The 27,822-nt window shown below is 38.4% G+C and overlaps 1 protein-coding gene across 7 annotated transcripts; it reads right to left on the bottom strand.

Moving 5' to 3' along the window:
* Positions 1 to 282: 282 nt before the first annotated feature.
* On the bottom strand, positions 283 to 27,610 carry FAM91A1 (family with sequence similarity 91 member A1). Of its 7 annotated transcripts, none has more exons than XR_013921839.1 (25): positions 27,459 to 27,610; positions 25,655 to 25,739; positions 24,807 to 24,958; positions 23,881 to 23,938; positions 22,206 to 22,273; positions 20,815 to 20,928; positions 19,330 to 19,420; positions 17,731 to 17,793; positions 16,599 to 16,705; positions 15,788 to 15,826; positions 15,568 to 15,680; positions 14,552 to 14,670; positions 14,016 to 14,128; positions 13,734 to 13,820; positions 12,875 to 13,007; positions 12,034 to 12,182; positions 11,430 to 11,564; positions 9,172 to 9,285; positions 8,184 to 8,256; positions 6,840 to 6,989; positions 6,260 to 6,367; positions 5,840 to 5,963; positions 4,728 to 4,797; positions 2,302 to 3,342; positions 283 to 1,761 (listed from the first exon to the last, which is right to left on the bottom strand). XR_013921839.1 is itself a non-coding variant. In XM_080339513.1 (24 exons), the coding sequence occupies exons 1-24, from the start codon at positions 27,528 to 27,530 to the stop codon at positions 3,166 to 3,168; spliced, it is 2,514 nt and encodes an 837-aa protein (XP_080195639.1). In that variant the 5' UTR covers positions 27,531 to 27,610; the 3' UTR covers positions 283 to 3,165. The 7 variants fall into 7 exon arrangements, 5 of the variants coding, with proteins under 5 accessions (XP_080195639.1, XP_080195640.1, XP_080195642.1 ...); XR_013921840.1 differs by having other exon boundaries at positions 283 to 1,858; XM_080339513.1 differs by having other exon boundaries at positions 283 to 3,342.
* Positions 27,611 to 27,822: the final 212 nt, after the last annotated feature.

Genomic DNA, 27,822 nt, shown 5'->3' on the forward strand with positions numbered 1-27,822 from the left:
GAACATTCATCATCCTCTTGTACTTTCCCTTCTTCTTAGAGGTTAAGCATATGGTATGGAGATGACCACAATAAAATAAGGTTTCCATTGATAAAATGACATTTCTGCAGGAAAAAAATACTTTGAGATTTGGTATTCCTGAGCACTACAGTGACAGTGTGACATTTTAGTGCTATGCCCAAGAAGAAAACTACTGCATGTGAAGGATTGTGCACACTGTTTGACCTACACCACAGTTTATTTGTAAACAGTTTTTACATGTGCCAATAATTTAATTGAACACAGACTTTGTACAATTCAATGTATAATATTAACAACGTCACACTAGAAGAGTGCAACTGTATTCTGTTACAGTCATACTTTAAAATCTTCAAAATACAAACCGTTTGGAACACTGAACAAGAAAGGAAAAATTGAGGACAATCATAAAAACAAAGAACTGTGAAATAATATGTCATGATCAGAACAACTGAAAACAAACCGCACACTTTCCAGCTGGCTGCTGAACAACTTCAGGTATATCCATCTCAGATGAATAGCACTTGGGCTGTGCCAGAGCACAAAGCCAACTTCTCTTCTGCAAGTTAAAAAAATCCTGCTGAAGACAGAAACTTAAAACAGGTTTACAATGTGTAATGCATGTGATTTCTTCCCACTGCCAATAAAACTACCTGAAAAGACGTTGATTTAATTTGTCTTTATTTGCAATGCAATATAAAATAGATTCTTTTGGTATGAAGATCTTTGAGATCTTATTTTTACATCACATTTAAAACAAAAGTCACATAATTTGAGTAAAGCCTCTGGACCATCCCAGCACTGGAGCTGTAGTTGAGTTTCAGGTATTTTATGGACTTCTTTGGTTGCAATCTACTCAGTAAACTTTGGATATACAGACTTGAACATTTAAGCTCCTAAACTAGTGTTGAAGCACCTAAGTTAGAGTGGCTTGAGTTCTAAAACACTGCAATGTAACTGTAATTCTCACCATTAACTCATGGGTACTAAACTCCGAAGAGCCGACTACTTTTATTTAGAAACTTTAGACAACCTAACAACAAAGTGTATCCTTCACTTAGTAACATAGAAGAATATGCAGCGAGAACAAGAAATTTTCATCCATTTTCAAACTTCCATACAACTTGTGCTATCATCATTTTACATACTAGTATAGACAGTGCATGGCAAAATTCAATACAATACGCCCAACTAGCTCATTACTACAGCTCACCGCAGCATTTGAAGTAACACCTATAGTACTGAAAGCGTAAGTCAGTGCTAGTGCTAGATACTGGCCTGATCTCCACATAACAATTCTCACAGTAACTGTTTCCTCTGCCATTTCTAGCAGATTGACATCCAATTCCCCTTTAATTTCTTTTGAAGGAAATAAGGCAACTTAAAAAACCAACAAATACTATGGAGAATATGCACATCCAGTACAAAAGTCACTGTGGTGTAAATTATCAACTTTATATAGATAATCTAGCTCTGTAATATATGCAATATACCAAGGTCAGCTGCTGTTGGTAAAATACAAAATCAAGACAGATGTAAGAAAGCAGCACTGAGCAAACTGAAGTACTACAGACTTTCAGTTTCTTGGAGCGCAAGTCCCACGTTTACACTTTAGGAATGTATATAAAGCAAAGGAAAAAAACATAAGGATGGACTTTTCACAGTTGTAACTGAAGCCACTGCATTATCCTCTCACGGTATGTTTGTCCTTTCCAAGCTTCTGTCACGTTTTTTCTCACAGCCCTACAGAACAGGATACAGACCCACGTTGCCATTTTTCTCCCTGCTGTTGTGCAGCATCATCTATGCCAAAGATTCTTGGCGCATTATGCACTGTGGGCTAGTAAAGACAGGGTAGTTAAGTCTCATTTTTAATTATGATTATTTAAAACAAGGCAGTTCCAGCAGAGAAGGGAGTTGGCAGAGTACTTTAGACAGTCGAGTTAGAAGTCTTAACATCTTACATCTCTTGTTCTCCTCATGTGTTAAATGGGACAGACTGGTTTTAAGTTGACAAAAAGTTCTTAATGACTAACATAAACAAAGTTAAATCATGCTACATAAAATCATCCCCTACAAATAAAGCCAGAACATGATTTTAGATGAAAGAGTTCACTGTTAATGTTTGTCATAATCAGCAGCTAATGGTTCAAGAAAAATATTCAGAGAGTTCTCTGCCTACACATCCTCTACTTTTATTTTCCTTTGCTAATGACAGCCATGTGAAAAGTCAAGAGTTCTGTTCTTTCAAACATTAATCAACAGGACAGATTAGTTACTTACCTTAAACTCAATTTATAACATCAGGGGTTTTCCCCCAGCAATCATCACCAGCTTCAAGTAACAATGAGGGACTAACGCAGAGTGATCACATCTCAGACACTCCTGGTTTCATCCAAAGCACAAGATGAATCCATTATCACAAAGAACCCCATGAGCAGAGCTGATCACTTCAGCCCTTCCGTAATCCTGCGCCTCCATCAAATTCTGCCAGAGATGAGAGTGCAACACTCGTCTTCAGAGGGGCCTTAAGTCACCAGCAGGCCTTTGAGTCCGCACTAACTCGCCCTCCTGAAGCATCAAATCTCTTTCCACCATACTAAACTGTCAAGGCCCCAGTGTTAAGCTGGACTACACAATTCAACAATTCTTAATGCCCCATATCACCATGGTACTTTTTTTTTAAACAGCTGGTATCACTGAGCTTTCAGAGGAAGAGCCAAATCTCTTACCTTCATACAGAAAGATCTTCAGTAATACAGTACAAAATTAAACAGAATTTATGTCTGAGTAACGAACATAGAAAACTACTATTGCAATTTTGTGGTGACAGCATAGAAATTTAACAATCATCAGAAAGCCTAGAAAGGGCGTGTTTAGTTATAAAAGAAAGATTGTCTCAAGATAAAAACAGTGCTGACAGCTTAAAAAGCTCTCTGTTGCAGCAAGATATGCAGTAATGAGTAACAAGTTCTAGACGGTTTAAGCACTTCCCCAATACTGCAACACAACACATTTTTGTAACACTATTTTTACACGGGTTATGCTGCAGCAGTACGCTTCTTAGTGGTTGGCACTAGGAATTAACCATAAGAGAAGAAAGGCATTTAGTGATCAACGCACGAGAATCCCTATTTGACCTGTTCCTTAGGTGTGGTTGAAAAAAACTGCGGAAGGAGCCCATCCGTTCCATTCGGATAATACGCCGTCCTTGAACACCAGATTCTTGGCGGGAAGTGGAACACCCAGATCTGCAGAAATAGGCTGCAAAAGTGAACTTGAGGAACCAGCGTCGTGGAGCTGATCCAGTGTTGAAATACCTTCCTAAAAGCAAAAGGAAGAAAGAAAAGTGTCTTAAAAGCAATACAAACAATGAAGGATTTAACAGGTAGACTATGACAAGCTAATCTCATCTGAAAATATACTTAGGGTTTCTGAAGTGTGTTATTTTAATCCCATAAATACCAAATCATTATGGACATAAGAACAGAATAAACACAAGGAAGCATGAAATAAGCATACATTTGCCTCAGCTGCAACTCTGAACACGTTATTTGGGTTCCAAGAAACCTTCAGGGAAGCCTATGGCTTGGATTTGAAGGAAAGGCCTAGGAACATGAATGTAAAGCTAAAAAATCCCAAGGAGAGCTATTTATCCCATCCTGTGCTAAGAGCTATGCCTATATTTGGAGGCACTGACTTGACCTATTTTGAGTACTTTTTTTGTTCCCAGAACATCTTAAAAATCACTTCAGCACCTTCTTTTTTTCTCTCTATACAGAACTTCATCAAGAAAAGAGCATCTCAGAGACAATATTTAAGAGATTAGGACAGGAGTCACTTCAGACTATTTGACAGACTGTTTCAAGGTCTCTAACCTACTGAGAATCTCCAGCATTCTCATCAAGAAGTGGTTTCATGGTCACATAATCTATAACGCTACCTGGTTAAGTAATCTGCAAGTTCCTTACCATACTGAAAAGAGAGAATTTTAGAGAAAAGTATCATAAGACATAAGCAGTTAAGCAGTCTCCATGTTACATGGGGACATGTCTTGCTAGCATACATGCAGAACTACAGGAGGCTGCATACTTGGGATTCCCCCTTGCTTGCTACACAAGACCTTTATTCTCTATCTATGCTCTTAAACTCCTCCCAGAATATGCAGTTTTACATATTTATACTCATTCATCATGATTTTCTAGAGGATCTTTGGACAAGGGCAAAAAGTATCAAGTTTGAAACACATGTTAATGTATTTTATTTTTTCCTAGGGGAACATGGTTGACTTGAGATGCAGATAGAAGTCTCCAAAGGTTAGCACAGCCGTGGTTTGCAGGAAATCTCCCCACATATTTAAGAAGCAACCAAGTAACCAGCAGAGTAGGCTGCCTCACAACAGGAGGAGTGAAGAACTATTTTGTTGTGCAAATTCAATTAAAAAACCCAATGAAACTAATTACACACAAGATGCAATCACAGAAGTTAAGGCACAAGTACTAAATAAGGCTAGAAAAGGGACGGGGAAGTACTAACTTCTTACAACCAGTAGAATTTGAGGTTGATACTTCTCTTAGTACAGTTACAATTTTTAAAAAAGCAAATAAAACAAACCACACATTCCCATACAGCCAGGAATAGCAAGTAGGAGGGCAAAAAAGGATGACAGATCGTACAGAATGATTTACACCTGGGTTATTGCTCCTTACCTGGAATGAATGAACAAAATTAAGGACCTGAAGAGATAGCTTCCTACTGGAATGCAAGAGTTTTTGAAGGCTGCCAAAAAACAAGAGAGAAGCAGCTATGTCCAAGATGCACAAAGTTAGACTAGTAAAGTACCACCATAGTAACTTGCTCATATGTAACTCCAGCAGTACCTAACATAAGTGACAAAGTGAAAAGCTTTCACACAAAGCTTAATAATGTTGCCATCACTGAAGAGGTGTTCAACTTGACTCATCTGCTCCTGAGTCTAGTCAGCTGAACGCTATTTTCCCTACCATTTACACTGCACTACAGTGAAGCCATTGCGAGTGAAAAATACTATTTTACAGCAGATACTGTAAATGGTATTAGATTTTATCATGTTTCATTCTTATCTGGCACAGTCTGGTAACGTGACTTTTAAGCAGCAGATTAGAGACACACTGTTAAAAAAGGAGGTCAACTACTATTATAAAATCCTTAAGCCATATTTTGAAGCAGCGTTATTTTTGGTCTCCAGAACCATGCCCTAGAAAAATGAGAAAAAATGAAACAAAAAACTACCATGCACACGGGCAAAACAAGGAGACACACCTGAAAAATCCCATTGTAGTATTTCATAAAGAAAGGCTACCATTAAAAGCAGAAAACGGCTTGGTCATAAGCCATGACTACACTTAGCAAATAAGATACCAATAGTAAAGAAACGAGCTAAAAGCATTTTACATCAAAGCATTACCAGTAAGCTTTCCCACCCCATAATGGTCAGGAGGAAGAAAGGAAGCCTGTGCTAGGCTAGGAAGGGGAAGTGAGTAGGAAGGCATCCAAATTTACCTTTTTTCCTGACATGTTCATAGACAGTTTACTAAGAGAACGAATTTTCACCTTACAGGAACTAAAAATCAGCATAATCTTACCACAGCAAAGGACTACTAGATTGTACATTATAGCTGGTATCTATGAGCCAAAAAGCAACCACCATACACACTAGAATTAGGTACTCTCTCTCAGTTCTGCTCCTGTAGTCATAGGGCTCTATGTATCATTTTTTGCAGAAGCTCAGGACATGACACATACAACTTGTTAAACATGTACCTGATAAATCACAGCTCACCTTTCTTTTCTACATAATCCATGAGTGGCAATTTTCCTGCACACTTTCTGATTCAACTCAGAGCTGAAGAGTGGAATGCCAAAGCATAATTCCAGGGGAACCCATTCCAGTTCTGTTGTGGGTACTGTAGAAATAAAACCAACAATCAAATTTTAAGAAAAGACAAAGCGAGAATATTGAGCCCAGAGTCAGTTATCACAGACCAGGATCCATTGGATAGTTCATACTTTTTAAGACAGTTCATCTACTGAACTGCTCAAATATTTAAGGGAATCTGACTTTTATTTTTTTCAAGGAGGAAGAACAGTTAGTGTTGCACTCATCCCACGCAAAAAATCAAACGACGTGTTCAGATCCTTAAAAACAAGCTCTCTCATCGGACTGAAAACATTTAGTACAAGCCACTCATCTTGTTTTTACCTTCAAGGTTTTGCCTGATAGCAGAATCCATTGAGGTTTCTTCTATTACCATCTCGAATGATTCTGTGCTCCCATTTACATCAGATCCTGATGCCAGTTCAGCCTCTCCTAAAGACAAAGTTCAGTTAGCACCTGATGTAAGGAACATGACACAAGCTTTGCTCAAAGACCATATAGCTATAAAACTGAAGGAAGGGACATAGAGAAACATAGGGCCTGACTCATTTTAGAACCAAGAGTCACTTAAGAATCCTCAACACACAAAAGATTAAGTTCCGGCATGTAAAAATGACTCAATTTACTTTTAAATATTTTGAAATTATTTTTCCCCTTCTGTTGACTGTTCTAGTCCAGTGATTTTTCAGTCTGTATTTGCTATTTCCAAGCTAGTCACAAAGCAGAATTAGGAAGTAACCCCACTGCTAATAGATTTACACTCAAAACAGGTTCCTGTCTGTGTTGGAGAGTATTTTCTAGAGTTCCAAATCAAAGAACTTAATCATTCGTTCACCTTTAGTAAAGGGACTGTACACAAAATTAAGGGAACACTGCCAAAAAAAGACAATTATTGGTAACCAACCTCTTCCATCAGAAGCATTGCTCAGCTTTCTGCTAGTGTGCCAACTTGAAGGATTCAACATAGTGACGTAGCCACAAAAATGCTGCAAGTCTACTTTGTTTCTCAGTATTTTTAAAGCCGTATGATTGCCCATGTTCAGACGAGAGAAATCTAGTAGAAAACAAAACACAGTCCAGCTTACTTTCCTCCTCCATAACCACACAGATCACCTCTAGGCCAGGCTAAGCTTTTTATCTGGATTTCTCTCTTGTAACGCTCCATCTTAGTGATCGCATTAGTAGATCTGTGATAACGCATAAGTGATCAGTCTTTCCACACCAAGAACTAATTGGTATTGTTTAGTAAAAGAGTCAAGGAGAAAGAAAAATACAAACAGAAGGTGATCTCTCTGTCTCTCTCACACAGCAGATATGGCAAGGCTCAGCTGGGAATCAGATGTCCAGCTCTTTCAGTGTCTCTTAAGGCAAATTCAGTACAATAATACATGTTCTGTATCTCTGAAATTCTGAAGAATTATAATATAGTATTGGAGGTTAACAAGGAGTTTCAATATCAAGTCATCCATGTTAGAACTTAGAGATCCTGCCTTCAAGATTTTTCACCTAGCATCAAGTGGGAAGAAAACAGACATCCCAGAGGCAGTGAATATAAAAGTAGCTAATTTTGAACCTAGTGGAAACCAAATTAGGAAGTTAGTTTTACTCCTAGTCACCACAGATTTTTCTAAGTGGTAGCTTAAATAATATGGAAATACATACTTTCTTGACAGCTCTCAGTTAGGAAGGCTATAGCCTCAACTACGCAAAGCTTGTGTCCTACTAATCAAAGACTATTTCAGAACATGTTAATTCCTGCCTTTCAAAATCAGTTGAGTCAGAAAGATTTCAAAAGAATAAGAGATTTTGCTACCAAAGCTCTTCCTGGGGAAAAAACCTCCATAACAGTTCCTAGTGTTACTACTCAAGATAAGTTTGCTCTGTTTTGGTCTCACCTGTCTTACATCTAAGAGGTACTGAATAGAAACATGGAAGTTAATAAATATGCAGTTAATAGATATGCTAGTTAATAAGCAAGTCTGTACAAAGAAAGATTTGGAGGTGTTTGTAGAAGTTACTTCTTTAGATCTGTGCTAGGAGAGAAGAGAAGCCAGAAAAAACATTCTAATTAGGACAGATAGAAAGAAGACCATTATCTCTAAGCTCAGAACAGACTTGTCAAACATTTAAATATTCTTTCCATTTTCTCATCAAACTTGACTCCTAAGTACAAGAAAATATGTAATAAAAGGATAACTGCAAGAAAATTAAATATCGTGTAGATATTACATTACAGACAGTCAGTTACCTCCTTGCTGCTCAGCTTCATCAAATGGGAAAGGTATGTGCATTGTCTCTCCCATCCCGTGCATGCCATGCCCCTAAGTATCAAGAAATAAAATTAGAAAGAGAAAAATCCACTCAGCAGCTTACCTTAGTCCTACTTGTGCTTACTTTTAAGATGTACCAGTCAAGTTAATGAAACAGATAAGCAGATCATTGAAGTTCTTGCTTCGATGAAATAAGTAATAAAATAAAATACCCCATCTTTCCCCCTAAAATGCATGCGAGCAAACACACTGAAGTTAAACTTCAGTGAGGAGGAGTAAGTTTTCTCGCCAATTACTATTATAAATGGATTTCATAATCACCAATCCCTTCTGGAGCAAAATTGAGTTTCCACCCCTAAGTACAGAATATTTTTGAGCAGTCAAGGTTTTCATAAATGGGCCTTTGAGAATGTGTAATTTTATGTCTGTTACAATATTAAACATCTATTTATTTGAAGGATTCATCCTGAGAGTTCAGCTGAACTTATGAAACAGAAAGGGAAGCTATTTTACCTGTCCTAAAGAGACAAACCCAATCTATTTCTGCTGCTTGTGACAAAGCACGTGTTGCCATAACTTACAGTAAGAGCTGAACACCAAGCACCACAAAAAAGTGCATTTCTTGAGTAACAGTTCAGACTCCCAGCTACCTTATACCACTACCATCTGAAAACCTTGTGGGCTCTTCATTTTCATTCCAGTTTCCTATATTGTCACTCTCCTAAATCCACATCTAATGGTTAACTAGTAAAACTCTATAACATCTGCATATGTAATACACGTTCAGTTCCAAACCCATGTGTTAACCACCACTGAATCACAGCAGCACTGGCTACAGAAGTTCAGCATCTTTTTCAGCTCTTGGCAGAAGTGAAGCTCTCCGACATTGTTACTCCCCTTTATCACATAACAGCTTAACTCAAGGAATCATGCATGTTTTCATCATTTATACAGAGTGCTCCGTACCTGAATTAGAACTGCAGAATGCGTTAAAGCGTCATTCAACATTGTGAGCACATTTGAAGTAGGAACTACTCCTGGGTCGTGACCCCAAGATGTTATTAGTAAGCGATCATAACCCTGGAAGAGAGAAATTAGGAGTATTTACAGTTGTAATGGACTATCCAAGCATGTAAAGTGAAAGACTAGAGTTAGACATTAGCATAGTGTTGCAATTAGGAAGTTACCACAGGTAACTACAACTCTGTAGTGTTATATTTTGTACCAATGATCACTCATGTTCATATTCCTGGTAAAGACAGAAGTTTGCCAACCTCAAAGTTAAAATCCTATTTTGGACAGGAGGTATTGGTCACTGATCCCTGTAGAACTATGCGGCCATCACAGCAGCCTCCTAGCAAATAGGAGATGAAAATAATCCCACAAATTTAAAAGCAAAATATAAGCTAGATATACTAACACCTTCAAAAGAGAACAAAGATATATCAGCCCCCACAATACCTATCCAATGGGGAGGGACGGGAAGGCAAGAACACTGATTAGGAAGCAATTTTCCTGTTTCTCAGTTTTCAAGATTGAATTCCCCTGCATCTCCATAAGATTTCTAGAAATGTCTCGACAGCTCTCTAAGAAAATGAGACAGTAAAACAGTAGCAGGAGACAGGAATTCACGTGTGCACACAGAGGGGAAAAAGCTCCAATAAGTTCATGATTGTGCAGAATGTGAGATCATTTAGTACAAGAAAACTTGACCTATTAGCACACTGAGATTCAAGTAGCACTGAAGTTTTTCAAGGCTGCCACACTGAATGCTTTTTACAAATACAAATGCACAAACCATACATTTACTGGCAGTTTAAGCTAATGACAGCTGAAGTTTGTATCAAGCTCATCGCTAACGGCCTTACAAAATGCCTTCTGCACTATAAGCCTTGATTTACTTAATCCTATGTTCTCTTAAATTAAGTCTTAGGAATAGAAGTATCACAAAATTTTGAAATCGGAGAGGTAAAGTACACATGAAAGAGGTTAGAGGAATGGAAAATACACTTACAAATCCTAGAGCCAGAGATAACTGCTCATGTAGGTACATTTAACAATACACATCCCACTATAAATATCTCTATACCATTCTGATAAACTTAACTCCTTAAGCACCTACTCAGAACAATGACATGAAAACTGTAGACGCCTCTGTGCAATTATAAATTTGAAAACTATAATTTTACAAATTCCATTGTGAGCAGTGAGACCCAAACTCTAAGTCTCCATGACATTTCAAATCAAAGACACAACGATTTTTGGTTCACATGAGTTTAGAAGTTGCCACGGCCACTTCCACCTGGGTTTGCCTAGTACACAGAATAACTAACAGTACTTCTTTGTGGCACATTTGTCCTTATCAGCATCTCAAAGACAAAAATGGGAGAAGGCAGCATCTGAAGTCTTTCAGGTGTAAGTTCATCATCTGCACTGTTTTGTGGGACTTTCTGCCAAAGTACTGTATGGATGCTAAAAAGTTAGGTGGATTTAAGGCTGAAAGGAATTCAGGAGAGTAGCTGATAGCTGCAGAGACAAAAATTCCAGTCACAACTTGTATATATAAAAAAAAACCACATCGAGCTCAGGAAGTTCCAGGCCAGAACATGAGGAAGGCTGAAAAACTCTTAAGGGGAGGTATTATATGTTATGCTCATTCTTCCTATGTCCAGCCACTGCTAGAGACAGGCTACTGTGCTGGGAAGACCCTTTGTCCAACCTAGTGCGACCTCTATTAAATTATTCTGTCACTTAAAACTGCAGGGGGAATTACAGCCTAGAACTTAAAAGTATCCACCACAGATTTCTACAGTGGACAAATGGGAAGTGATCATCTTTCCATCTTCTAAACCAGGCAAATTCATGTGTAAAGGTGTCCTTTCTTGTATAATACTAGAAAAAAAAAAAACCATAATATACTAAGTCTCTATCTTTTGATATAATTCTTCTATATCTTTGCGACACACTCTAGGGATGTAAATTCACGACTGTAGTACCACATTTTACAATACAGTGGAGTCACGATGCAACAAGAGACATAAGTAGCATTTGTTTTTCAGAACTTAGAACTAAAACAAAGATGCAACATAAAACTTGTTTCTAGAAAAGGTACATCAACTACAATGAATTGTACCTCTGACTTCAACTGTTATCGCTAAATAGCATACATCATATCTTTGAAAGGTTTGGAGAAGGGAAGGAGAATAAATCCGTGTATATGCTACCTGAAAAATGTCTGGAAGTTTTCGGAGACGTGTTCCTTTAGAGAGCAAGAGAGAGGGTGGTCCTTGTCCAGTTATATGATAAATGTACAGTTTGAACCAAACTGAACTGACTTCTGGTATCGCAGGCCCAATATGCTGAAGAGAGATTATTCAGGAAATTAGAACTTAAATTAGAACTTAATATTGCAACCATTGTATGTACAGATATAATTTAAGAAGTCGACCATTTTTAAAGAAATATAAATCTAGTTTTGCAGCACAGGAGTTCAAATGTATTACTTGGCTACTGATGATACTCCCGGTATTTAGTCCAGTATTGCAAGAGTCTTCACAGAAAGGCAACAGCAAGGTATTTTCTATGAATATAAATTCAAGAACAAAATATCTGTCATTGGCTTTAACATAGAAACTGTTAATATTTAATAAAGTTTGCTTAATTTATTAACATTTTTCCTCACTAAACTCTTTTGTTTTAGGTGAACTGCAATACTATTCCACTTGTCAATAACTGAGCCCCTTTAAAAGGGATACCTAATAGAAAAAGCTATTAAAAAGACATTATATTACTAGATACTGGGGGGGAAAAAAGACAGTATTTTTTCACCTGGGGTGTACAGCTGCTAATAGGTCGAATTTCATTGGTGAGTGGTGCCATGGAAACCAGCAGAGTGTAATTTTTGTTGAGCACTCTGCTGCAGGTAGCTGGATCCAAGCCGAGCAAACTCTCACATCGCAAGAGGTCCAAGGGAAATCCTACGTTGAAAAATGTAAGATTCTTAAATTATCATTGAAAATGGAACATACAGCTCAAAATATGATTTCAGATTTTCCATTTCTCACCACTAAGCCATGAATACAGTATTGTCCACAACTAAGATTTAAATTATTGCGGTGAATTTTAATGAAACTGTCATCGTTTTAGCAACTCCAGTCATACATGGTTGTCTGGCACAGAACTACAGCTCACCAGCCTCACCAGCCAGCTGATCCCAGGAAATAAGCACAGAGATACTGAGGAAGTTAAGTGAGATTTAAAAAAACCCAAATCTACATCAATTAGAACACACTCCCTTTCATATCTTGAAAAATGCTTCTTTGACAGAACAACTCTGAATAAACAATGACTTCTTTATTCTGGCCTTCAGAAGCACATCATTTGAAACCAATCCTTTCCTCAAAAGTTCAGCCTTTCTTGCCATCATTATGCTTTAATCTGTTGCTTTAGATGTCAAGTCCAAGCCTTGGCAACCAAATCTGTCATTCAACAGGCAAACCCAGTAATGCAGGCTGAAAGGATGATGAAAAAGTGACATTTTGGCCTAAAAATACTTTTAAACAAGTAGGATACAGACTGTTTTCTGAAACAGTAGTTTAATCAGAAAGCTGAGTCCATGGTAGAGAAGTAAACAAACTTAAGAGGATTTTCTCAGAAGTGCTCACAGTACCGTTATTTGGTTGATCGGGCTGTACAGCTTGTGCTCCTAAGTCTTTATTGTGCCGCAAAAACAGTATTGTGTTTCTCAGTGTAAGTGCATGATCGAAGTACCGCTGTGCTTCCCCTTCACCTGTGCTTTGAACCTAAACAAAAAACAACAGAAATGCATACAAGTGGCACACTGGAACGATTAACAAATTAGCATTTTAAGGCTTTGTAATTAACAACCCTGCAGCTTATATGCAAAGGTGATTTACAGCAACTATTAAATGAAAAGTGAGTCTTGGCCATCTTAGTAAAACAGTCAAAAAGTATCTATAAATCAGAACCACAACTCAGGTAAAAGGATTTAAATGTCCAGTCAAATTGACCAGTAGAAAAACATACAGCAATGAACAGCAGTCCCCCTACATAAATCTGCAGTTGTCCTTCTAAAATTATCTTTAAAAGGTTGATTAAACATACTAGCACATAATGGTCAAATTTTACTACAAAACTGACGTCCAGACTCTCAGAAATATTAACACCCTACTAAAAAGAAAATTATTTCCATTGAACAAGCCCTAATGCAGGTGTGTGTACAGAGGCTCTGGCAAATGTAGTTCACAAACTCATTTTGCTCCCCAGACTCACCACACTCATATGTAATACACGCACAGTGTGTCCCTGAAAGTCACTAGAGATATAAATGCTGTGAATGAGAAACATTTTAACTGAACCTCTTAGGTTTGATATGATAAAGTGTGTGTTCTTTTCACTGTATTGCTAAATAAGCAGTCTTACACGATGAATGTACTGGGGAGTTTTGGCCCCTTTACACTTCAAGTGCTGAAAAAGCATTTGGTCAAACATGTTTTAAACGTGATTACCTTTTCCAGCTCCACCAGGAAGCTGTCCAGACTCTCATCTGACAGCTTCCCAACTTCAAACATAGTGACTGCATGACTTTTCAAGTTCTGCAACAACAAAACAAAACTGTCTTAATTCTTTGAGAATGGAGCATGTAAAAGTTTATTAAACAAAACATTTCTTAACAAAAAACAATACAGGAGTCATTTAAAATAATTCCAGCAGTATTATATCAAAATCAAAGTACTATAAAGCTCTACATATTTATTCTTAGCATAATACATTAAACAAGTCTGACATACTGGTGAAAGATTTCCCATCATTAAAAAGGCAGTGAGAGTAGAATCAAACAGGAAGGCAATACGCTTCGTGTGTCCACTAGACAGATTCAAGCTGCTCACACTGGCCGTTTCAGCTAATAGAGAACAAAAAGAAAATATATGAACACATTGGTTTTATTTAAAATTAAAATCATCAGGTTTAAGTCTAACCTATTAAAAAAAAAGAATTTAAAAAATGTTAATTATTGCCACGCTGAGTAGAAGACAATTCCCTTATCACTACTAAACTACCGATTGACTTAATTCAGAAGTTGGTATCTTTGTACCAATGGATATCCATAATACAGATCAGCCTCCTCTTCTGAAAAAAAGCTATTTGGCTATGGAATTTTAAACCCAACATTAGACACCACCTCCCCCACTTTATATTCCATATGAAGAAAGGATCTATAAATCCTGTGTTTCACTTGTTTCCAAACCCCTTTACAGCCTACAGCACTCTAGAAATATAAAAAATAATTGATCCTGATGTATTAAAATTTACTGTTAGTGCTAACCTGGATCATCTTGACTGTTGGTATCTGTATCTGTGGCTGATGACCCAGCTTCCTGTACAGGACTTCTGTTTTCCCCACTGTCCCATGAAAGCAGCATCTTTTGAGGGTCCAAAGTACTCCTATTAATGTGAATTAAAACCCACATCTATCGGTCGCTGTAGCACCAGAAAAATCTCTCTGCCTTCCAGTGCTAGTAGCCCGTGCACAGGCATACCCGATACATGACTTTCAACACTTTAAGCCCTAAACCAGTCAAGCTTGATGTCCCTCAGAGTCCTGCTTCAGTGCAAAAGTTTGTTTGGGGGTTTGAAAATACCAGATTTTGAAAAAGATCTGAAAATCAAACCACCATTATTGAAGAAGGATCCAATGGAAAAAAAAAATCAAATTCACTTTGTTCTCACTGTCTGAATTAGTATTGAAGAAAACTCAGGCATCGCGGTAGTTTTAAAAGGTCTAAATGATATTGAACTGAAAGTGCCTGACAATTCTTAATTAATGCAACTTGGCACTCCAACTTGGAGAACCTTTTGTTGACGGGTATTAACATCACTCTCCCAGGATTTGGTACAGATATACATCTATGTGAGAGTGTCAGTGACAGAACTGCAATGGTACTTGACAGCAAGCAAGCAAATTTTATGTACATATTCACTGAGAGCAGCATCAAGAGACACTGTCTCCATACTAGCACAGTAACAATTGATTTCTGGCCTCAGGAGTTTAAAGCAAGTGTTCACTTATTTGCTTCAAAAGAGAGTAACTAGGCATTTAAAGGTGAAAAAGCCAGCACTAAGTAACAACACCATTGAACCTAAAGGGTAAATTACCACCCCTTTACCCACAAATTCAAAAGAAAATCAGGTATTGTTATCATTATACACATTACAAAGCCAAGTGAGATTCATTGTTGTAGAAGTCAAACAAAACAACCAATAGCTTCTACAGTCAGATTTTGGTTCTAGCTGTCTATTCAATGAGAAAAATAAGCCTTGCGAAAGAATGGAGACACTTACTTCAGTCTGTTTACCGAAGGAACATTCTTCCACGATGGATGAAGATTATCCAGGTTTATTACGTGGCCTTTTTTATGAGCAAAGCCTAACCGACAATACATGGACACAGCATTCTGAAGAAACACACATACACGTAATAAGGAACTGCTGTGTGAAACCAGGCTGCAAGACACTGAACTTTCCACATCAAGTTCAACAGATGCATCACACACACACATACCTTTACTAAAGATAAGTCAATCTCTAGGACGTTTGCAAGCTGGGAGAACAAAAAAAAAAAAAAGGAAAGAAGAATCAATAATAAAGTATTAACAGCACCAGATAAATCACCACCTGTGGGTTTCAGCATCTTCCTGTTGGTTTTCTTTATTTTTAAACCCAGGCTGTACTAGTAGGAGTAATTTTGTCTTCATCAGAAGTGATGAAAAAAGGCGATGAAGTCTCATAATTGTCCCACTTAAAAGTATGCAAAAGAAATACAAGGTAATCTTTCACTGTGTAATTTCTGGGTTAAATATGTATCTCATTTCTAGGTTAATCATGTGTATCAGAAGACACATAAAGAGGAAAACACTGGGTATATTTAATGGGTATTTTTCAAGTGCATATTCTAAGTTTTGAGAGTACCTTATGAAAACACATTTCTCATATTAAAATTATATACACTTATGCAAAAGTTATATTCCTACTTTATGCAAACACCCTGCATGCTTTCACTGTCAAAGGAAAATTTTCATTTTTTTTTATTTCACACTATCAAAACAGACTTTTCTAGTTCTGACATATATAAAATAGTCTACATTAGTCACCCCTGTATAAATTCATTCCAGCTGATAGAATTGTTTCACTGAATTGAAGGCACTCCCCTTCAAGCCTGAAGCACAAGATAAAAGAAAAAGGCTAGATCTTAAGCCTGATATTATCTCTAAATAAAAGTATTTGATATTGATCTCTGCCTTAAGTATTTTCAGCAGTGTACTTCAGCTCCTTTTGAGTCTTCCTATCTCCCTGATAGTAAAAGTTTAACTTACCTCTGCCACATTAGTGTGTTCATCTATTGAAACAAATATCTTGTACAGAAGTGTTTCAAAGTAATCACCTTGCACTCTGTTCATTACAAAACCTTCAAGTGGTGGCACTGGAAAGAAGAATTATTTGCAAAATTACAATTTTTTAACTTTATTAATCTGAAACTGCATAAAACCAAAAAATAAATTCACACTTGTTTCATTTCCATGGTACCTGCAGTCACAAAGAATAAAAGCCTAAAGACAGCATACACAGTATTTAAAATTCTCCCACTCCTTAATAAAAACGATTGTCAATGTGTTTTCTTACAAGAAGCCACTCTACCTCACGTCATAATCTTGCTGTCTCGTGCTTGTCTGCTCCCATAATTTCCAGTCACCCAGTCCATAAAATGATTTTGTAATGTGGATCGACATTAAATCACAGCTCCAAATGGAGTGGATAACAAAAAATCCACCCTACCCACACACTCCAGAGCCAAGACTCCCAGAGCTATTATCTAAGAAGTAACTCTTGTAGTTAGAGGACTTTCACTTAACTGATCTCTACTACAGCAAGGACAGGTACTCCTGCATGGCCAGGTTCCAAACGATTTACACCTTTGCAGATTATACTGAATCCAAAAACCCCCAAGACCCAGTACAGCAGCTGTTCAACGGGCAGTCGTATGCTGTGCTAGTTCCAGATCCTACGGAGTCCCCAGACACAGCACATGAACCACAACTGAGGTGACAAGACCATGAAGGATGGAACAGATAAAGTTGCATCTGTCTAGACAACAGAAGTCAAAAACCCATGTACTTTTGGTGAGGCAAGTATGACTCTCTATGCTACTCCTTTTCATTACAGACATATAGAAGGGTACTTATAATTCATGCCATGACTCTCTTAAAGAATCTCATCTTACCTAAATATGTATATAAAATAATCTAAGAATTCAAGATGAAATAAAACCTATATACAATTTAAAAGTTTTAATAGGGTTGAAAACATTTGGTCAGGAAAAAATTTCATAGCTCAAATGTTTCATTTCAGCAAACTCATGCAGACAAGCAGCTTCCAAGATGACATATAGAGGCCAACTGAAATTAAACCAAGGAAACGCAGTTATAATACCATTAAATATTTACTTACCTGCGATACAGCTGTCATCAGATATGGGTACATCAAGGTAAATAAATCCTTTGTTATACAAACCTTAATAAATAAAAGCACATCATTTTAGAAAAAAAAGCATTTTCAAGACTACTAACAATACAAAGTAGTCTTCTCCATTAGCAAATTCAGAATTTAAAGTAATTTTTCTTAATAGGCTCTGCAGTAGAACATTATTTTGCAACGCATGGATCAATAAACCACATCTAATATTAAACAGGCATCAGCCTAAACCAGCGTTCTTTAGTTGCAGACCAGTACAGCACATTTGGAGCTCTACAAGTGTTTTCAAGACAATGAAGCACAGTAGAACGACCACAGATTGAAGCAGCTACATTTGACAAAGATGAGTGTGTCCCTGCCTACAGTGTGTGTGTAAACAGGTATATATCTATAGTATATATAGTAAAATTACTGTCACCAATAAGATCTTAAATAAAACACCTGCAGTACACCAAGAACTAAGCTGTCTTCATGCTGATACAGCTGCTTTCAGCACGGGCAGTGACACATACTCAGCTACACAAAACAAAGTCTATCACAAAATCAGCTTTAATGGATCAGGATGATGATAGAAGCAAACACGCACCCTAAAGGTGCTTTTCAATCACTCTGCTTCAGATTCAGCTCTCATAGCTGATACATCCTTACTTACTGTGCCTGAAATATACTGATGGCATCACAGCTGGACTAAACAGTCCTCTTTCCCCACAAAATCCCATCCCACTGGCAGTCCATTACATTAATCATCTGTACATTCTTTTTCTACCTATGAGTTAGGGTAGAAAGGTATGTTAGATCCTTCTAAACCCACTAAACCTGAGCTGTAGCCATCTCCACATTAATCATTAAATGTTTTCTCCACATCATTAAGTGTTTTCTGAATCCAAATTTTCTTAAGCCCTACACTGTTTCAGATGCACGCCAGCACCTGAATTTCACCTAACTCAAGTTTGTTTTTATTGTTTCATTCTCCTTCAGTAACAGGCACAGCAATTCTACCTCACTTTCTTAAGAAAAGTACAGGGCACAGATTCGATTCCTTGTAGTTAGCCAAACATTTATAGACAGACTTCTCAAGGAGTTTGTCAGTGAATTTGTACTCCCTTGACTAATATGATTTGTCTATAACACTTGTTACACTGAAACAGGGAGACTTGTGCACATCATTTTTCAGTAACAGGGGCAGCCCTTTGAAAAACAAGACACATATTTAAGCCCCATTTTCATGGTGTTTAAATGGTACAAAACTACAAAAACTCTTTGAAAAGCAGGAGGTGAAGTTTTACCACCCATGATTACCAGCTCTGACATTGTGAATTCTAGTTTCTCTTGTCCTCATCTACCTCCCCCACAATCTTTACTGACAGTTTCTAATGAAATAATTTTTTAAAATAAATAATAACAGAGCAAAAGCTGCTAATGGCTCACTGTTAAACCATTTACAAGATCCAGACTGCAGTCTGTACAAGCTCTTCAGTATAGTCCTCTTATGCTTCAGCATAAGATTTATTCCTGCTCTCAGAAATCAATGAGCAAGATCTACAAACAGAAAAGGAATGTTCATTAAACACTTACTGTGAACTACATTGAAGTCTAATGAACCAGCAAGCTGAGGACCAGAATCAATTATCTTATCAATAGCAGACTTCTCCGATGTAGTACAAATCTAGGTAAAAGAAACCATGTTAATCTTTTATAGAAATGAGTCTATGCAACTTGTTTTAATACCACTCAAAAAATCCAAAAACATTACAGCCCCATCAATCATAAGTAACATAAGAACACAGGAAATAATCCACGTTCTTAAGCAAAATATTTGCACTGAAGAATTCACTGCAGTTTCTGTTAAAGTCTTAAATTTTTTTACTCTTGTCCCCACAAGAAACAGCTCTTAATCGCACAAGCACTTAATTGCACAAGCAATTTGGCAAGTGAAGTCCACAGCATAACAGGTTTGCTCTTTAAAACTTCCGAACTGAGTGTTCAGCCACACAACTGGAACATCCAGAAGGATGTCCATGACAGTATCAAAGTAATGTGCCTCAGGTTAACTGTTCTGAGGGGATGTCAGAATACAAGTAGTCACTGCCCAATATATTCCAAATAATAGCCAAAGAAACGATTTCATCACTGCATTAAATAAATTACACTCTAAACAAAAGACTTCCAAAGAAGGAATAAATCCAGATCAAATGCCTAGCTGACAGTCAAAAGAAACTGGGAATGGAAGGGAGGTTCAGACAGGACATTAGGAAGCATTTCTTTACCAACAGGGTGGTAAAACAATGGAAGAGGCTCCCTAGAGAGGTGGTCAATGCCTCAAGGCTGTCAGTGTTCAAAAGGCTTTTGGACAATGCCCTTAATAACAAGCTTTAACTTGGTCAGACCTGAATGGGTCAGGCAGTTGGACCAGATCATCATTGTAGATCCTTCCAACTGAAATAGTCTATTCCATGTCAGCTCACAAGCTTTTCACTTGCAAACAGTAAGAAAAGTAAGGACACACAAGGAGCAGCAACAATAACAAAATATATAGAGTCCACTGACATTCTGATTCTAATCATGCTGAAGGTGAAGACTCAATCAAAACTGAGCTGTCAGGGCTTAACAAGGAAATTTAAGAAAACATATTTTATTGCTTGCTCCCTACAAAGGGCTTCATCACAGACACGAGTTTGCATCAGCTGACGCAAAACCACCTCAGTACTCTATATAGTGCAGAGGAAAGCCACTGGTTTTAGGAACTAGGACAAGGGATGATGGTTTTAAATTAAAGGAGGGGAGATTCAGGCTAGACACTGAAAGAAATTTTTTACAATGAGGGTGGTGAAACACTGGCCCAGGTTGCCCAGAGAGGTGGTAGATGCCCCATTCCTGGAGGCATCCCAGGCCAAGCCAGACAGGGCTCTGAGCAACCTGATCTGCAAGAAGATGTCATTGCTCATTGCAGGGAGATCGGACTAGATGACCTTTGAAGGTCTCTTCCAACCCCAGCCCTTCTAAGAATCTATAACTATTATTATTCAACCAAAATTAGAGATGCAATCCATACTAAAATACCTTGATGTCGTCCTCAGTGATGTAGCCAGACTGCACCACCCACCAAGCTTCTATAGAGATCTCCACAGGTTTCATGGGTAACAGATCATGAGCAGTTTTCCTTCTGAAAAATTTCTGCAGTGGTACAGTCCATTTGAGATAGTAATAAAGAGCACTTCACATGTGCAAACAGCCTTTACGTAAACTGATTTTTATAGACATCCATTTTTAAGTACATTATATTCACAGACTGGCCACACACAAGTACTATTAGCCTTGCCATTTAGTAAAATGACATACTCAGTCACAAAAAGAAAAAGCTTCCCTCCCTGCTCAAATCATATGAAACTGGGAAGGAAAAAATACATTTACACCTAATGTTGCTAAATCATCACATAAACCCATATTGTACTGTGTCACTGACTAAAACCACACTATTCAAACACAGTAGAATCAAGTTCAAATTTAAACTATTTATGATATTTTCTAATGTGAACAGGCAAGAGAGCACAGCAAACCAAGTATACAACAGGGTATTTTAACAAAGTCCAATGATATTTAAAAAAAAAACCAAACCACGACCACACATTTGAGGAACATTTTATTTACTTTTTAAAAAAATTTACTTTAAAGGACAAAGTAGCCCACATTCTCAGTAAGCTCAGTGTTCTAAAGTACAGTGAATTTCAGGCCAAGAAAGAAAAACTGGAGGTCCCTGTTAATTTATAGACCTCAACAACTTCTCTTCCGTGGTACAGCCATCACTTTTTGGTTCACTCTATCAACTCCATGTTTTGGTGAGCGCACTTTTGGCTGAAGGGGCACCATGAAGCTACTACAAGAGCACTTACGAGTTTCCTAAGAAAGAGAGGAACTGTTGCAAACTAAAGGACTGACTTTTATCACCAGTCATTACCATGCTCTCCGTTTGCAAGGATGACTGTTGAGACTCATGATAGTTGTCTCAGAGAAAAATACAGACTACAAAAATTTACGCCTAGATGGAAGACTGTCCCAGAACAAACTCTGATCAAAACTGCACCCACAGAAACATGGAATAATTCTTCCAGAACCAGTATCATTATCCCATGTTTGTACTGTCCAGGAGGTACTAGTTATCTGGTGCTACAGAATAAACATAGTTCTGAAAAATATACGTTCGGGAAAGAAAAAAAATAACATATAGCACTGAATATCTTTTTCTTTAGTATACTTCAATTTTAAATTAAAATCTCTTTTTTAACTTCAGGAAACACAATATAATTAGCAATACACTCTGTCACATTCAATTAGCTATACTATCAAACTAACCAGATCCATGAAATTATTCCATTCTTCATTTCCTATGAAATAATATGGCAGGGAGGGGTAGAATGGGAAGGAAGAGGAGGGGGAAAAAAAGACAAACTTACTTTTGAAGACCTACATTGGTTCATTAGATCTATATACTGGTTTCTTCCTATACCAAGAAGTCTTAGACCTGAAAAATAAATATGGTTTTATTTCTCTTAAGACAGATTTAAACTTAAAACACATAAAATGTCCTTCAAAGAATCAGACCTACTTCTACAGTAATATTTTTAAGTACTCTTTCTTCCCAAAATAAAAGGATAGTTATAGGAGCTAAGCTCAGTTTTAACCGAATGTGACAACCACATGCATCTAAATCCAGAATCCATGCCCATTTATCTACTCTGTACAGGGTAAGCAGGGAATAATCCAATCTCTTTCTTTTATACTCTCATCAACAGGTAATAACTGTGCTTCAAATTAACAGAACTAAGGATGTATGAGATTTTGGTCAAGAGTTTTTCTTCTCCCCTAATAAATCCCACACCACACACTGGATTAGAACTAAGAATTAGAGCACAAAAGGTCACATAAGCCTCTAAAGGAGATGATTAAGATGTAGTTGAGTTAAACTGAAGACGAATTTAATTCTAGAACCTCTAGTCTCAACCATTAGGAGGTATGAACTGGAAAACTACTCCTTAGTTTTAAAACTGAGACAAAATATGGGTTAAGTCCAACTTTCTAGTTTGACACTACTTCTTATGATAAGATGTTAATAAAGATGTTTAGCCTAATTATACCTCAGTAACTGACCTGCAGCTGCTGCTAAAATAGCAGAATTGCTAGGGAAAAAAAACAACAACCAACAGGGAAGCATTTTCTCTCCATACTCCTGGATAACACTAGATTTCCAACAAGCTGCATGGCACTGAATAAAAAAGTTCTTCCTGATCTCTTTTCCCAGTGTGAACATGACATAGAGGCAAATCAGTAGAGTTAACTGACAATATCCTTTTTTTTTAAAAAAAGTACCAAACTGTTTTCAAAAGCTGCAGGTTACACCTCACCTGACTACACACTATCCTTACAGAGAACTATATAAATTCACACCAAAGGTGAGGAATGAAGTATTTAGCTATGAATAACTTCTCAGTAGCAGGTTTAACTAACACCCTCCCTATGCCAGCAGTTTGCATGCTCCTCTACAAGATGCATCAGCAGGCTATTGCTCTTACTCTGTTCTCCTCCACCAGGTTCAACAATTTTGCTTTCCTAATCTCACCATCCTGTACCCACAACAGTCTAACAAAAAGCAGGATAAAACACCTGGCACATGCAGGAGTGTCATGAAATCATACATCACATCATACATCATTCCTCCATCCACACTGATGCTAACTCACAGGGGTGTTAACAGCCTTTCAGAGTCTTCCCAAATCTTTCTGCTCCAACACGTGCCAAAAAACACACTAGGAAAGGACCAGCACCTCAGTTTGCAATGGCCAAGAAGACTTTCCACCCAGAAGTCCACGCAAATAGGAATGCAATACAAGGAGAGAACCTACACAGGATTTTGCAACATTCCTATTTGTACCAAATTAGCCCAATACCAGCACTGACCATACGGACAGAACTCTGTACGGAAAGCATACACTCCTGAGTATCGCTAGGTAAATGCTTCTACATTTTCATTCACGCGCTTGTGTTCAAGTGAACAGATGTCTGCAAATCTGTTTTCAGAAGCTCCTTATTTCAAACTCATTGAAAACAGTAATGCAGCTCAGTAATACTTACAGTCAGCAGCAGTGAAGTTGGGTAATGAATCATAGCTTTTCTCACTGTTCATTATATCCTTAAAAACACAAAAAAACTTAATTGCAACAAGAAAATCATCATTTCAGAGATACAGGTCCAAAATTTTGCCTTTTTTTTAAAATCAAAATAAAATTTTTAAAAAATCTAGTAAAGTCAATTACCTTATAAAACACGCCAACTACTTGTCTAATCATTACACAATAAGTTAAATAGATAAAAAAGACATTTCTGTTTAATATGAGCTTTACCAAGAAAAATGTTGACAGAATAAAGACAAAATCCTATCTTCAAAAAAAAAACAACCCACAGCACACAGAATGGCTAAATAACAGAATAAGCTAACAACTACTCCATTATGTCTGCAATCGTTGTTTATAAAATTAAAAAAACATTTCTCAAATTCAATGAAAACAAAAGAACTTTGCCACAGCGCTGACAGAAAACAGAACCACCTTTGTTCCCATAGAAAAGGATTGCTCCAAGCTTCTGAAAAATTTTCTACAATGGTTAAGTGTTCTTTTTGAAAAAGAACAAAAAGAAAATAACTGTTCAAATGTGCTGGTTTTTAAAAACGTACATTCTCATTGGTTTATTAATCTAACAGAATGAGCTATTTCTTTTACAGCTTGAAGTGAACAGTCACAATCTCAAACATCCAAAGGGAAGGACTGGCCTCAGAGCGAGTCCCACCCCTGCTCCACATGACAAAGTCCAGCTTTTGAACAGCTTACGGGGGCAGAAGGGAAAAAATCTGCAGGTACAAGTAGCTGTCTAGAAAGCTTCCTTAACTGTTTCTTCACTCGTTAGCATTACCCTGCCCAAAAGCGAACAAACTACATGCTATTGCCTCTCATACAACATCTCCAGGACAGAAAACAACGTTCTTGCCATAGTTTTGTACTCACCTCCATTATGCCCGTGTAATATGAAAATGGTGTCACCCTCAGACCTTTTACCATGATGTCAGACAAATGGTAAGGGTATAGCATGAGATGATCTCGACTGTATTTTAACAGATCCTCATAATATTTACGTTCATCTTTCTTGACGTGTTTAACTACAAGGAGAGAAAAAAAAAGTTACACTGTTCTATGAAATCAATTCTTTTTAAAAGTGTTACAACAAAAGGATTAAAAATAGTATAATAGCAATTCACAGAAAATGAAAAACAAAATAAAGGAGTGATGCAGGGCACTCAGCATCCAAGGATTTCTACATATGATATACTCTCAGAGACTGTAAGGATAACATCAGAACAGAGCAGATTTATTCCACAGGTTACCAGGAAGAGACCCATTGAGACAGAACTCATGTACGCTGTAGAAAATTATCTTCTAATTAATAAAACTACTATCGACTTTGGGAAGACGAATTAACGCAGTCAATGAAAAATAAATTTAAAGTCTGCAAACAAGTCATAGCCAACAGATCATGTGAAACAGGGCCACTGTCTGCATCTCATCTAGTGACTGCCTTTAGTTTATTAGTCAAATCCTTTCTTAACATTTCTTAATTTCTTGGAAATGGGCAGTGTAACTGCAGCAGGAATTCAGTTCCACCTACCAACTCCATAACTTTGAAGAGTGCGTTGCTAGAAAAGCCGCCAAATAGACTCAAAAGTCAAGACTTTTACTGAAGTTTTATCATTTAAAAGCATTTCTTTTCAGGGAATGAGGGCAGTTTTACAATAAAGACAAGCTTCCACAGGGAAGAATCAGACAGAAATGAGAAGTTACTTCACTTCTTTCCTCACCTAAGTTATTCCGGTATCGTAACTGATTGCGGATGCTGTAGAGTACGACCTGCCTTTCATATTCCCTCTGAGAATTTCCAAGGCCCTTGGGGGAAAAAAAAAGGTCTTTTAGCTGACACACATAAAACCCTTTCTAGTTAAACCACTGCAAAGTGTCTTATGAAGAAACATTTGCAGGAAGTTATCATTACCCAAGAAGTCACCCAGTTCAATACAGTGATAGTATCCCCAGTCCCTGTATGAGGTCAAAAGTATCTTCAGTTAAATATGTTTCTCTATATGCAATGCAAACTTAAGCAATATTCTTTAAATTTATTTCCTAGTACCATTCCAATAAAAAAGGAAGCATCTAATTCTTAAATCAAAAGTTATAAACAGTCTTTTAGATGGCATAAATCACCAAGCATTTTACCAAGCATTCAGCATCCTGCAGCCTTGAAGAACTGGCCAGAATTAACGTATCATAAACCAAGCACAGTGTGACATGTGAAGCTTCAATTGCTGCACCTAAGCAGCTTATAATGCAAAAAATAAATAATGAAACAGCTCAAGTTGTAGCTTCACACAAGGCAATCAAGTGATCTTGGGTCACAGGATTAGGGCATAAGCACAGGAAACTACTTGACTATCACAAAAAAGAGATAAAACAAGAACTCTGTTTGATGCTTTAAATGCCTTATTTCAAAAACTGTCCCCTCAAAATCCTTCATATTCATCTTCCATTCTGCAACAAGGAACTTTTTTTTTCCTCTCCTGATTCCCTCATTGATGCTCATGTTAAAAAAGATCCTAAATAAGAAGGCACTTTAATGCATAGATGGGAAACAAGTGAGTTGCACACATGCTGCAGAATCAAGTACTAGAAAATAAACACCTGATATCACAGATAAGGTCTATAATCAATTAAACATCCAAGTACAAAAATAATAATATCTATTCTAACACTAAACAAAATAGTATTCCAGAAGTTACATTAAGTAAATAATGCATTAAATACTAGCACATTCTCTACCCTGACCACATAGCCAACAGGACAGCACTCAGCTCGGCAGGTAAAGAGAAACCATCACTCAGCTCCTGAAATCTCAAACTCAAGGAATTCAGCTCCTCAGGGCCTGCAGGTGTTACTCATCCTCTCCACCCATCCTTTGTGCAAGGGTAGGAATTGTTTTTCAGCATCGGCTTTCAAGCCGCACAAGACTTTGGAGCTGAGAGCAAGCTCTCAACGGGACACGATACCTCTCCTGTGCTCTCAGAGGCCCATTAAACCCAGCAAATCAAAATTTCATGAGGTTTTCTCTTCCACAAGCCACTCACTGCAACAGCTCCCTGGCTACCGAAAGGCAGGGCTGTGCAGGTCTCCGGTGACACCTGTCCTGGCTCAGCTCGCACTGTTGGTGGTTGACATGGGGGACACCCCCCACCAGCTGCTCCTGCGTCTGCACAAGTCGAGAGAGCGCCCCACACCCCGCTCTGCCCACAGACCCCAAACCAGCCCCTACACAGCCCTCTCCTCACAGACACCCCCACAGACACCCACATACCACCCCCGCCCCTCACATACACACCTCACACCACTCACGTCCCACAGAGACCCCCACACACATCCCCCCATCACCCCCTCTCCACATGCGGACCCCACACCCGCGCTCGTACCCCCACACACCTCCCGCCCCGCGGCCATGGCCGCCTGCCCTTCCCCGGGACAGTCAGGGCCGAGTCCCCCCCTTTCCCCACACTTCGCCTCCCTCCCTCCCTCCGCTCCCCTAGGCCGGCAGCTCGGCCCCTGCCCGCCCGCCGGTACCTGTTTGACGCTGGCCGGCAGCCGGGCCCAGGGGTAGTTGTGGCGGATGTGGAACTCCACGTCGATGTTCATGGCGAGCAGGCCGGGCCGAGCCGCGGGGCCCCGCCGCCGGGAGGCGCTCCCGCCCGGAGGAGCCGCAGCCCAGAGCGGCCCTGCCCTCCGCCCCACTCGGCCCGCCGCCGCTTCCGCGGCCCGCCCCCAGAAGCGCCCGCTACGTCAGTTCCGGCGGGGCGGGGAGAGCGGTGGTGGTTACGCCGTGATACGGGCGGGGCGGCTGGAGGTGACGGGTCGAAGGGGTCATTGCTGCCCGGTAGAGGCCCGGTCACTTCCCCGCCGTATCGCCGGGATTATTCTGGTCAGGTTT

Source organism: Nesoenas mayeri, assembly GCF_963082525.1.
Source record: "Nesoenas mayeri genome assembly, chromosome: 2".
In the NCBI taxonomy this organism is placed as follows: Eukaryota; Metazoa; Chordata; class Aves; order Columbiformes; family Columbidae; genus Nesoenas; species Nesoenas mayeri.

Coding starts and splice junctions, on each gene's coding strand:
- FAM91A1 (XM_080339513.1), bottom strand. CDS start 27,530: ATGAACATCGACGTGGAGTTCCACATCCGCCACAACTACCCCTGGGCC. Junction 20,929..22,205: donor ACCAATGTAGGTCTTCAAAA/GTAAGTTTGTCT, acceptor GTACCACTGCAG/AAATTTTTCAGAAGGAAAAC. Junction 16,706..17,730: donor TGATGACAGCTGTATCGCAG/GTAAGTAAATAT, acceptor TCTTCTTTCCAG/TGCCACCACTTGAAGGTTTT.